This window comes from Vombatus ursinus, unplaced genomic scaffold (assembly GCF_900497805.2).
Source record: "Vombatus ursinus unplaced genomic scaffold, bare-nosed wombat genome assembly UNPS02014959.1, whole genome shotgun sequence".
NCBI lineage: Eukaryota > Metazoa > Chordata > Mammalia > Diprotodontia > Vombatidae > Vombatus > Vombatus ursinus.
In genome coordinates, this window is record NW_020954737.1 from 3,786,439 (window position 1) to 3,799,203 (window position 12,765).

General features: G+C 41.4%; 1 protein-coding gene across 1 annotated transcript in view; it reads left to right on the forward strand.

Annotated features, from left to right (window-relative positions):
* The window catches only part of PDIA5 (protein disulfide isomerase family A member 5), a 172,357-nt gene extending 170,660 nt beyond the window's left edge, over positions 1 to 1,697 (forward strand). Inside the window, exon 17 of the mRNA XM_027845336.1 lies at positions 1,464 to 1,697. Coding sequence (XP_027701137.1) covers positions 1,464 to 1,544 — 81 coding nt within the window. The 3' untranslated portion in view covers positions 1,545 to 1,697. The remainder of the gene's footprint in view (positions 1 to 1,463) is intronic.
* Positions 1,698 to 12,765: the final 11,068 nt, after the last annotated feature.

A 12,765-nucleotide genomic window follows, 5' to 3' on the forward strand; every position in this document is an offset into this window, starting at 1 on the left:
CTGTTGGAAAACCTTCAGTGTTTCCCTGTTGTTTCAGAGATAAAAATTAGCCATTAGCCTGATATTTAGTCCTATTTTACATTGGTTACTTCCCTTCACACACTCTTTGTCCCAGCCAAACTAGACAGTTACTTATTCCTCAACCTCTAGAGTCCATCTGCTGCCTCCACACAGTCTCAGCCATGTTTGGAACGTGTTCCCTGCTGATCTCAGCTCCCATCACCCTGATGTTCCAAGAAGTCTCAGGTTAGCCACTGCCTCCTCTGTGACCTTTTGTAATACCCACAGTTGTTCCTGGCACGTACGTTGTCATGTTATCAGAACCTCCAAACAGCCCTATGACATAGGCACTCCATGCAGGATGACCCTTTTACAGATGAAGAAACTGGGGCTCAGAAAAGTTGAGTAATTTGCTCATAGTCATGCAGCTTGTAAATGTCAGGGACAGGACTCAAATCCCAGGTCTATTTCTCCTTTTCCCCATGCTCTGCCACTACTTCTCATTGGAAACTCCCGGAGGGCAGGGCCTGAGCACAGAGCCTGGCACCTAGGAGGTACTTAATACATCTTTGTCCAGTTGAATTAGTCAGGGGAATAGCTTCCATTATTGACAACTCTCAGATACCCTGGCAGGTGGGAAATGTGAGTGGAGAGGGGGCCCTTTGAAAGCAAAAGGATGAGGGGCAGCTAGGTGATACAATGGATAGAGCACCGGTCCTGAAGTCAGGAGGACCTGAGTTCAAATCCTGCCTCAGACCAAACACTTGACAATTACTAGCTGTGTGACCTTGGGCAAGTGATTTAACCCCAATTGCCAAAAAAAAAAAAAAAAGGCAAAAGGATAATGCCAGCAAAATGAAAGAACAGTGTGGTGATGCCTGACAAAGCTATTGTTCCTTCAGCCCCCTCATGGGGGAAGGAGGGTGGATGCCTATCAAGCAATAATTTGTGTTTGGTTAAAGTCTCGGTCAGTCCTTGTGTGAGCTAGTTAGCTTTACTCTCTCATACAGCCACAGAGTCCATCCCTTATTTCATGGGAGAAACTCACCTCTAATACTGGAAAAAAAAATTCCTTCCCCATGTCCTGGTTATGCAGGGTAAAACACATGTTCTTCACACATGGAACAGAAAATATCGCAAGGGTATACTATAAGAGATACTCTTTTCCTGGTGACTAATTGGGTTTCAGAGTTCAGGACTGAACTGTTACCAACTCCAAAGGGCAAAGCTGAGGAAGGAATAGCTCAAAATTGCAGCCAACTAACTTTGTTGGGCTCTCATCTGGACCAATAGGTTATGACTGAAGCCACCTTCTTCAGCTCTGTCTGCTGACCCAGTGGGGTGAGGGAAGAGGCTGTCAGCAAAGTGAGAAGGAGACTTCTGTGGCCTTTATCAGATAATGAAAAGACCCCTTTCCCTTCCTGCCCCTCACCCCCTTTGCTCTCTACCGTCCTTTCTTTCAGGAGTCAGGGTTTGTCTCTTTCGTTCGAACTCTCCGAGAGCGAGACCATGAGCGACTTGGAAAGAAGAAAGATGAATTGTGATTTCTGCCTCAAAAGAAGCTTTTCCACTACACTGTGAACGATGCTGGCTCTGTTGTTCCTGAGTTTTCACACCTTCTGAAGACAAAGTTTTTTATAGCCACCCGTGGCCATTTTGTACAATTTTAAAATAAAGTTGAACCACTTGTTTGGGGACTTGGGGATTTTTTTGGGTGGGGGGTGGGAAAGGTGGGGATTGTTCAAGGATGGGCTTCTTGCCATATTGAGCTCTGAGCTTGCATTTCCTCCTCATGAGGCAATGCCAGCAATACTCCTATGCAATATTTATGTAGGTAGAGACTGTTTGAAGGCCAGGGTTGGTGGGGGTAGTCTGTCCCCTCCAGCTTTTGAAGGGGGAGGGGCAGGGGAATAGAAGAAGTGAATGAGACTGGAAGACTTCATTTGGACATAGATTTTTCCAGGCTTGGGAAATTGTCAGATGTTTGAAGGGAACAACATTATAATGCTCAGGGAAAACCAGAAAATGAAGTGAATGGAGACACAAGTGTGGGCTATTTGCAGATCTCCGTGACTTCAGTTCTGATGTGTTGTACCTGGAATGTGTTTACATAGTCCTCTGTTTTCTCTCTCTTGGACTCTGTGTCTCTGTGTGTTTATATTTCCTCCTCCTCTTCTAACATTTCCCTGCCTCCTCCTCTAGCTTGAATTCACTCTCACTTTCTCATTACCTTCCTTTCTTTCCCCTCACTTCTTTTACATGTGCTGATCTCTTTTAAACAAGGAATCAGCCACTGTATGAGTAGTGAGGACCAAGCCCCAGACCCTTGAGATGAAACCAGGTATGCCATGTTCTGGATGTGCAGCAATTATGCCTCTTGACTCTTGTCCTCACAAAATGATCCCCCTTCCCCCCCCCCTTTTTTTTTGCTTTCAAATGAAGTTCTTATAGGATGCCACTCACCCATCTCTGGCTCTGCTTCTCACCTTCTTGTCTTCCCTCCATCTGCCTCCTGTCTGTGCTGCTTCTCTTGATGATCCATCCTTTCTACTCACTCAAACACCAACACCCTCTTCTCTGCTCCCCAACTGTGAAACCCTGACACCAAGTCTCCCCCAGGATGTGTTCTGCAGATGTGCCCATCTGGTTATTGTTGCTTCTGTTTCAGCTACAGCTAAAGGTAGTAAGTACACCTCAAACTGGAGGAATTAACTGAAAGGATCACGAAGTTAGGGGTGACCAATATACAGAGCTCAGAATATTAAGGAAAGAGGAATGGGGACCATTTCTTTGATGCAAAGCATCAGATGGAGCATTTAGTTTCACTTTATCATCTTCAACAAATGGGAAGAATGATTTAGGGGAAAGAACACTGATCTGGGAATTAGAAGTCTCGAGTTTTACTTCTGGCTCTTCTACTAACTAGCTGTATGAGCCTGGATGGGTCAGTTAACCATCCAGAACCTCAGTTTCCTCATCGGTAAGATAGGAGTGTACTAAATGATACCAAAGGTACTTTCCAGATTATAGCTCTCTGACTTGAGTGGACATCTACAAAGGACATTGTTTGGGATGGGGGTGGGGTTCTTAGGAATGAGATATTTCTGTTGTTCCGCTGCTGTGTGTATGCGTATGGGTGTGCACTTGTATGTATTTTGCCCATTTATCATTGTCAAGGGGGTGGGGAGTAGAGGTAGAATACAGGCTCTTTGTGTAGGTTCATTTCCTTTTAGCTTTTTGAAAAAAAGCTTGGAAATGCCCTGTTGAATAGTTGTGACCCTACCTTGATTAATCCTCTCCCTGTACAATCTTCTGTCTTCTCTTCCAAGGAGACTAATCTTCAAGATGAGAACCATAGAACAAATAATAGTTCACCACCATGGTTGGGAGGGAATTGAAGCACATACTAAGTGAGACAGTAAGAGAACACTTATTGTACTTATTGTTCGTGTTTTTAGGCCTAAAGCAGTTACATCCCAAGTTGCAGGAAGAACTGGCAAATATGATCAGCAAACCAGTCTGTAACCTTTGAGAAATCATGGAGAATGAGTGAGATGCCAGACAGCTAGATTTTCAAAATGAGGGGGAAAGTGCACTCTGATGAACACAGCAGACCACAGGCTTGACGTCAATTTCCAGGAAAGTTCTAAAACACATTATCCTAATGTGAGCTTTTAGAAAGGGAAGCTAAGATCACTAGAAGCCAGCATGAGTTCATTGAGTACAAGTCATGCACAGCTAATCTCATTTCCTTTGTGATTGATAGGTTACTAGACTGATAGATCAGGGCTCGCTCTAAGACATGATATACATAGATTTCTGCGGGGCATTTGGCAAAGTCTCCCATGATGTTCTTGTGGGCAAGATGGAGAAAGGTAGGCTGAATCTTCTGACAGGAACATTACCAGGCTAAGGAAATCATACCTATAGAATCTTAACAGATTGTTGACAACCTGGAGGGAGCTTTCTCCAGAGGCATATTACAGGACTCTGTCCTTGGCTCTGTCTCATTGCGCAATTTCATAATGACTTGGATGAAATCAGAAAAAGGGATAGCTAATGCAGGCAATGATTGAATTAAAATTCTTAGTGATCTTGACAGTCTGGGATGCTGAGCCAAGATAGATAAAAATAAATGGAGATAAAAATGTAACATCACATTAAAGTTCTAAAGCTAAATTGTACAAATAAAAGCTGGAGACCCATTTTTAGCAGTTCATGTTTTGAAAAATCTGGGCATTTTGAGCTGTCCGCTCACTCGGTTTGAGCCAATGGTATGATCGATATCCACAAAGTTAAGTATCTTAGGATGCATGTTAATAGTAGAAGGATGGTAGCCAGAACAAAGGAGGTAATGCTCCTACTAGAATGTTATATTCAGTTTTGGAAGTAACACATTGACTACCTGGAGGACATCCACCATAGAAAAGGCCCAGGAAACCAAGAAAAGAAATGAAAGAAACCAAGGACAGCCTGGAGAAAGGAGGGCACGTGGGGAATAGGAGTCCTCAGAAGTGTAAACACTTCTCTCTTGCTCTCAGAAGTAAAAGAAAGATCAGTTGATAGAAATAAGAAGCAAATTTTAGGTCCTCCTAAGGAAGAACAATTGCTTACAATCAGAGCTGTCCAATGGTAGAACAGCCTGCCTTGTGAGGTAGTGCGTTGTTACTGGAGATGTTCACAGATGACCTCTGAGGTCCCGTCAATTCTGGGGTTTTGTGATGCTGTTTGGGGTTGTCATTGGGGAAGTGAGCTATAGGCATAAGGTGAACCAGGCTTCACTGGCCTTTCCTCTGCTTGCTTCCCTCCTATCCCATAAAATTGATGACATTGCTGAGAAGACCAGAGCTAAAAGATTTTCTAATAGTTGTTTGAAAATGGTGTCTGCAAAGTAAATTCATGATCTGTTAGAGTTGAAAGGAATCTGAGCGAGAATCTAATCCTGTGAATTTTCTGGGGGAGGTGGAAGGTAGGATCATTACATAAAAAGGTTTTATAGCTCGCTCTTTGAGGTCTGCCAAGAATTAAGTATTAGGAATTGTAAGGAGCTTTAGGAATCATTTGGCTAGACCCCCTCATTTCACAGGAGAGGGCACTGTTGCCTGATGAGGTGAAGTGACCTGTCCTAGGTCACATGGAAAGTTAGTGACAGCAGGAACTAGACCCTAGGTTCCCTTGATTCAGAGACCAGGGATTGTCCCACTCCACTCCACTGCTCCTCCCAAAGAGCTGGGCTGTTCAGACAATTCTTGCCCGATTCCTTAGATCCTCTCTCCCTCCAGTGGTAAGCTAGTCAGCTTTGCACCCTACAGTCACTCTACCCTTTTGGACACACATCCCACAGTGGTGCTTCTACTGACTCCTGTTTTTTTTTTTCCTTAGGTCTTAGTGAATCTTTTTGTGAGTCCTTTTCACCTCAAAAATAAAACGTGATGAAGATGAATGGTTCTTCACATCCTGATTATTTGGGTTTTCTCTTTCTCAAACAGGCTCAACTTTCAATACCTCCTGCCCTGACCCCTATGTCCAAGGCTTTTAAGAAGCAGCTGCAGGCCCAAAGCAAAGGAAAACATATCCATCCCTATTCCGTATGTCGTTCCCAGAGGAATCTGGCTCAGGGTGACTTGATGGTCACTTGCTAGGTGACCTTGGGCAAGTCATTTTTCTCCTACCCTCACTTTCCTTATCTGTAGGTAGATTGTACTAAATGACCTCCAAGGTCCCTTTTAGCATTAACATTCTGTGATGCTGTGCCTTTTTAAAAACCAGATCCTTCCTCACACTTGGAAATAATCCTAAACTTGAGATATCAACACTGCTTCCTTGCTTCCCTTCTCCTGAGGCCTTCCTTTAACCTTGCCATGTGCTTGGCCAGCCACAAGAGACAAAATATTAAGACTAGAATGGCAAGTAGTTCTGTGGCCTTCTTTTAGGATATAGAAGTTGGCTAGGTTTCCCCCATGGTCCCTCCATCCTAGATTCATATGTTAATTGGTCATAGGGTTAAAACTCTAAGGTACTTTGCAGGTCATCTAATCCAACCCTTTTCCCCAGGACCCTTCATTTGGCAGCTGGTCTGTGTAAAGAATGGAACTCTACAGAAGCTAAGGACAGATGTTAGGAATGAGCTAAGTTTTCCACTCTCCAGTCCTGCAATGATTTGGGAAGTTAACCTGCACACTGTCAATTCCCAAGGCCAGCTTTCTCTGCTGTTCACTTGGCTTTAACCCATTCTTTCTCCCTTGAGTCATGACCTTGTTTAGGACCTCATACAACAGCTGGGCACCAAGTACCTCTAGTTCCTGTACACTAAACCATCCTTTCCAAAACTAAAATCATTTTCCAGTTTCTATTCCCCTCCTACCTTCAGTGACTGCCAATTAGCTGCTAAATCAAACACTCCTAACCTAAAACCTTCAGAGCCCACACCATCCCTTCCATCTGTCTTGGCACTAGCCCATTCTACCCAGCCTGCCACCTCCGTATGTGAAGATGAACACAATAATTTATCTCACTGGGGCTTATGCCTTGCTCTGTTCCTAACGTGGGGAGCAAGAGGGGCTTGTTTAGCCCCGTGTTGAGTTGGGGGAAATGGTCCCTTCTGTCATTGTCATCAGACAATGTTACAGCTCAAAGGATTCTCAAGGAAGGTAACATGTTACAGTGGAAAGATTTGTGATCTGAGGCCATAAAACCTTGAGTTCAAAACCTTGCTGTGCTAAATTTAACACCTGTGTGCTCTTGGGCAAGCCGTTTTCACCTGTATGGGCCTTAGTTCCTCCTTCCTAATGAAGAGATTAAATTAGAAGTCTAAGGCCATTGCCAGGTATATTTCTATGATCTAGACCAGTGGTGTGTCAGACTTAAATAGAAATGGGGCCACTACACCACACTTAAAGATTCCTGCAGGTCACATGTTAACTTAGAAAACCACATGTTTAACATTATCTATGTTCTATTTTATTAAATATTCCCCAAATACATTTTAATGTTGTTTGGACAGCACTCGGGAGTGTTGCCCTGGTGATATGTTGACACATCTAATTTACAGATTTGCCCAAGTCACACAATTTTCACTGGCAACTGGAAGGATGCCACCCAAGTGCACTTCAACCGGTACCTACAACCAAGAATTCTGTGGCTAGGACTTCCTAGAAATTCTATGAACAATGCCTTGTCCCCGTCCCTCCTCTCTGCTTAAGTTTGCATGACATGAAGACGTCACCCTGCCACCAGAGGGTTAAAAGCTAGAAGGGACCTTTGAGGTCATCGAGTCCAACCACTTAGTTTACAGGTGAATAAACTGAGGCCCAGAATGTAAACAGCTTGCCCAAGGTCACACTGATGGTAAGTAGTGGAGCCAGGATTTGAACCAGCTAGTCAACAAGCATTTATTAAGTGCCTCCTTTGGGCCAGGCCATGTGGAGCCAGCTGGAGATACAAAGAAAGGCAAAAAAGAGCCCCTGCTCTTGAGAAAGTCCTCTGACTCCAAATCCAGTGCTCTTTCCATTACACAAATCTCAACTTCCCCCATCATGCATCAATATTGACTGGTGATCTTGAGTGTAGTTCTACTGTTATGTAGCAATTGAGAGGCTCCAGGAAAGGCATCTGACAATAATAGGGCTGGGAGCTATGCTAAGGCTTGCTCTTGTGCTGCACTCCTATATTCCCAAAACTTCAGAACCAAAGGTTAGAGGTTATCTAAGCCAGTTCACTTACTTGACAGAAGAGGAAAGTAGGTCTGGGGAAGATAAATGATTCGTGCAAGGTCACACTGAGTTCTGGGGGGTATGGGAATAAAACATGAGTTTCCTGACTCCCAATTCCAGTGCTCTTTACTCTTTTCCCCATCCCCACCCCCATAAGCTATAGCTAGTTATGCCTCTGAAAACAGTCCTGGTTCTCCTTCCCGTGGTGGACAAGGAACATTAGAATAAAGAAATTTGTAGACAATTTATACATTTCATTTAAACCAATATGTATATTTATTTACCTTTATGTCATTTTCTGTTCTACCACAGCAGAGCAGATAATGAATATTTAGATGGTATCAATCACCTTTCTTTTCCTTAACTTAACCCCTCACCCATAGGAAATCCTGAAAAGCCCTTATGTTTTTATAGAACTTTACAGTTTACAACTTGTAAACTCCCCAAGTAAAATTTCATTTTACCCTTATAGCAGTTTTGTGAAGTCTTACACATCTGTGCTCTTACACAGATGAGGAAACTGAGGCTCAGGAGTTAATGTGTGAAATCCCACAGTGATTATGGGAAACCGAGAATAAAATTGAGATCTCTTGTTATAGGCCAGGAGTCCACACTGCAATACTGAATAAGGGGCAGGGCAGCATCTTCAAGATGGCGGAAGAGATAATGGCTGGATCATGATAATCCATGCATTGGAAAATTCCTCAATGAAGACTGAAAACACTAAGAAACTTGCAAGAAAGTGACCATGTCATCTTAAAGATAAAGAGAATTATAGATTGTTGGGATCAGAAGGGTTCTCGGAAGTAATCTAGTCTAACATCTTAATTTTACAAATGTGAAATGAAGGCTCAGTTACAAATGTGAAATGAAGGCTCAGAGATGGTCTCCTGACTCCTAATGCAATGTGCTTTCTACTGCCTTGGATTCATGATGGATAAGAAAGGGACTGCTGGGCATAAAATGACATTGATCTTAGATTTTAGGAGAATAATTTCAGAGAAAAGATAGGATCTCATAACCTAAGTCTTTTTTTTTTAAAAGCTCACTTTATTTTATTTTTTATTTTAGGCAATTGGGGTTAAGTGACTTGCCCAGGGTCACACAGCTAGTAAATGTCAAGTATTTGGTCCGAGGCCGAATTTGAACTCAGGTCCTCCTGACTTCAGGACTGGTGTTCTAACCACTGCGCCACCTAGCTGCCCCTAGCCTAAGTCTTTAAGAAGGAAATTGGTTCAAGATGAATGGGAGACTTGCAAGAATAAAGAAATTTTGATGACATAATCAGGAATAACTCAGTTGAGAAAAGAAAGATTAAAAAAAAGAAAGACGAAAGAGGGATCTGTGAGGTTATACAAGGGGCCTATAAATGGCCTAAGATTAAAAGGACATATTAAAAAAAAAAAGACAACTACAAGAATGCATAGCAAATTTACATAGTGCTTTCAAGCTTATAAAATGTATTATGTACATTATCTCATTTCATCTTCACAACAATTTTGTGAGGTAAGTAGTGTGTTATTATGTAGTCTTCATTTCACAGATAAGGAAATAGGCTTAGAGAGATTAAGCGAGTTACCTAAAGTCACACAGCTGGTAATGTGAGAGTTGAAATTTGAACCCAGGATACCTAATTCCAAATTGTCTCTTTTTACTAGACCAGGCTGCACAAGGATTTAATGGATTAGCTCAGATCTTAAAAGGAGATGAGTTGGAGTTCAGGGCACAAAAATTAATGAATATAAGAATGGCCTGTACCTGTATGAATATTGTCAGAAATATGAAACCCCAGAAGGAATGTCTTGTCATGAAAATTAAGTACATAAAAAGGGGTAGTATGGACAAGAAAGAAGAAAGAAGCCCAAAAACTTGGGTTGGATGAGATGATGAATAATGTCTGATGTCAAGATGGAACTACCCAACTTGATACACTTTATGTATGTATGTGTATGTGTCATATATATATATATATATATATATATAAAACACATTGTGTGTATATTTATATACTTAGACACATACATACTTTCAATACAAATCCTCCACCTTGGCCCCTATGCCCTATATCTATAGATAGATAGATAGATAGATAGATAGATAGATAGATAGATAGATAGATAGATAGATAGATAGATAGATAGAAATGTAGATCTATCTATAGATATGTGTGTGTGTGTGTGTGTATATATATATATATATATATATATCTCTAGACATATGGCATAGGGACCGGGGTGGGAGATTTTGAAGACTGAGCCTGTATAAGGAAGATATATACACACATATATGGACATTTATGTGTATGTATACACACACACACACACACACATCTCAATGGCTTTCAGATTAGAAAAGAGGGAAAACTGGAGCTCACAGTAAGTGAGGAGATGGCCAGAGAACACCTAACTCCTTCAGTGAACTCAAGTAACCAATCTCAAATATAGTCTATCCCAGGGGACAAAAAGAATTTCAGATATGTAACCACTGTCCCTTATCTTTGAGGAATCCTAGGGAACAGAATGGGATACTACTGCATTGGAGACTTTGTCTCATTTTCACAAAGGTAAAGAAGGTGAATTCTACATACTACATAACGTGTTGAGCTTGGTATCCATTCCTGGAAATTTTCTAGGATGGACTATTAGAAGGACCAGATGCATCAATTGACAAGGAAACATATTTGATTCAAAAAATAGTTTCTGTTATCTGTGAAAATGCACTTTAAATTCAAATAATTCTAAGTAGATATTATAATTTTACTTGGAAATAAAACTTTTCATCATACTATTAATTGACACTGCTTGGTCCTTCAAGGTATTCTCAAATTCTGATCCTTGTAGTGTTCAATGAATGGTTTGTGAACTTAGCCAGGATAAGATATTCTTGTACCTTAGACAGGGTTTGAAAATTTTGCCCTTGTGTGTTCTGTCAACCATTTGAACCTTTACTATAACACATGCAGTCAATGACAAAATCCATGAGCTGCTCCCTAAGCGCTGCACCCCAAGGGACTACCAGCCAAGTGGGAGTAAGTAATTAGCTGTCTTTTGTGTCCAGTATCTTTGCAAAGATACTGGAATGGTTTGCCATTTCCCCATTTTCTTCTCCACCTCATAGGATCTTGATAACTGCTTACTGAATTGATTCCCTGCCTTGATAAGGGCATTTTCCAGTGGACACAAAAGACAGCTAGGAGAAGCATGGACACATGTTTCAGCCTTCTTCAGGTTTTTTTTTTTCCCCACATACAAGGGGAAGGGGCATTCCTTTGACCTCTCAGAATCATGACCACAGCTGCAATGGATTATGCTTTTGCATGTGGCCATCTGCTAGGTTACAGGAAGGGTAGGTGACATGGATAAAAGGGGCTGTCCAATATGAGACATTACCACATCACTCATAAAGATTACAACTGTGTGTTTTTTCTAATTACTGTTTGCCTATCACATCTTATCTTGTAAAAGCTGTGACTACAAAGTAATGCAACTAAGTTCATCAAATAACATGTGGAAATTGATTTTGTTCTTTTTATAACTCTATGATTTCTCTTCTATCCCACTGAAACACTTTTTTTTTCAATCACAAGAATAAAGTGTTCTCAAGGCAGCTGGTGGTTGAGCGGATAGAACCCTGGGCTTGGAGTCAGGAAGACCTTAGAAGCTTACTAGCTGTGTGACTCTGGGCAAGTCACTTAACCCACTGTTTGCCTTAGTTTCCTCATCTCTAAAATGGAGATAATAATAGCACCTACTTCACAGGGTTGCTGTGAGGATCAAATGAGATAACATTTGTAAAGTTCTTAGCACAGTGCCTGGCACATAATAGGCACTATATAAATGCTTACTCCCTTCCTTTCCCTGTTTCATTATTATTCTTTTTCTATATTTCATACGCTCTCATGTGTGTCTTAATTAGAATGATAGAGACCTTGAGTTAGAAGAAACCCAATTTATCCTGTATATATCTTGTTTGTACAAGGTTGTTTTCATGTTATTCCCCCATTAGACTATGAGCTCCCCGAGGACAGGAGCTGTCTTACTTTTCTTTGTTTCCCCAGCATTTAGCACAGTGCCTGGCACGTAGCAGATGTTTAATGAATGCTTGTTGGTTAAGTACCGTTTACAATATACCTGAAAAGTAGTCATCCAGACTCTCTTTAAACTCTAATCCCTATAGTGGAGAACTTACTATCTACTCAGAGGCAAACCATTCCAATGGTGGCCCACTCAAATTCTTGTCTTTCTTGACCCAGAGCAATTCTGTGGGAGGCCTGACTTTAAAAAATGGTATCAAGGAGATGAGGAAAAGAAACAACAAAAAAAAATAATAAACAGAATAGAGATTCAAGTCTAGGAGGCTTCACCAGAGTGCAGCTCAGCAGAATCCAGAGATTCTAATTCACCCTGACTGTAGGGGATTTTAAGATTAACTGATCCTAAATATATCTTCAGGGTCAACCAGAGGAGAGGGGGAGTGATTTAGATGGTAGAAGTCATATACATGTGGTCTTCCTCTTAGAATGTGAATTCCTTGACAGCAGAGACTTTTTTCGCTTTTCTGTCTGTATCTTCAGTGCTTTGTACATAATAAGTGCTTAATAAATGCTTTTCATTCATTCATTCCTTACCTCCACCTGGTAAAATCCCTCACTTCCTTTAAATCTCAGCTTAGGCAGCTCCTTCTACATGAAGTCATTCCTGATCCCCCAACTGCTAGTACCATCCACTTCCTAATGACCTTGTATTTATTTTATATTTATTCCATATACATTTATATATGTAAATGTTATCTTCCTTAATAAAACGTAAGCTCTGGGGGTAGCTAAGTGGTGCAGTGGATAGAGCACCAGCCCTGGAGTCAGGAGGGCCTGAATTCAAATCTGGCCTCAGACACATAACACTCACTAGCTGTGTGACTCTGGACAAGTCACAACCCCAATTTCCTCATTAAAAAAAAAAGTAAGGTCCTAGAGAGTAGAGAGATTGGTTCATATTTTGTGTCTATGTCCCCAGTGCCTAGCACATAATAGGTACGTAATAAATAAAAGTGGATA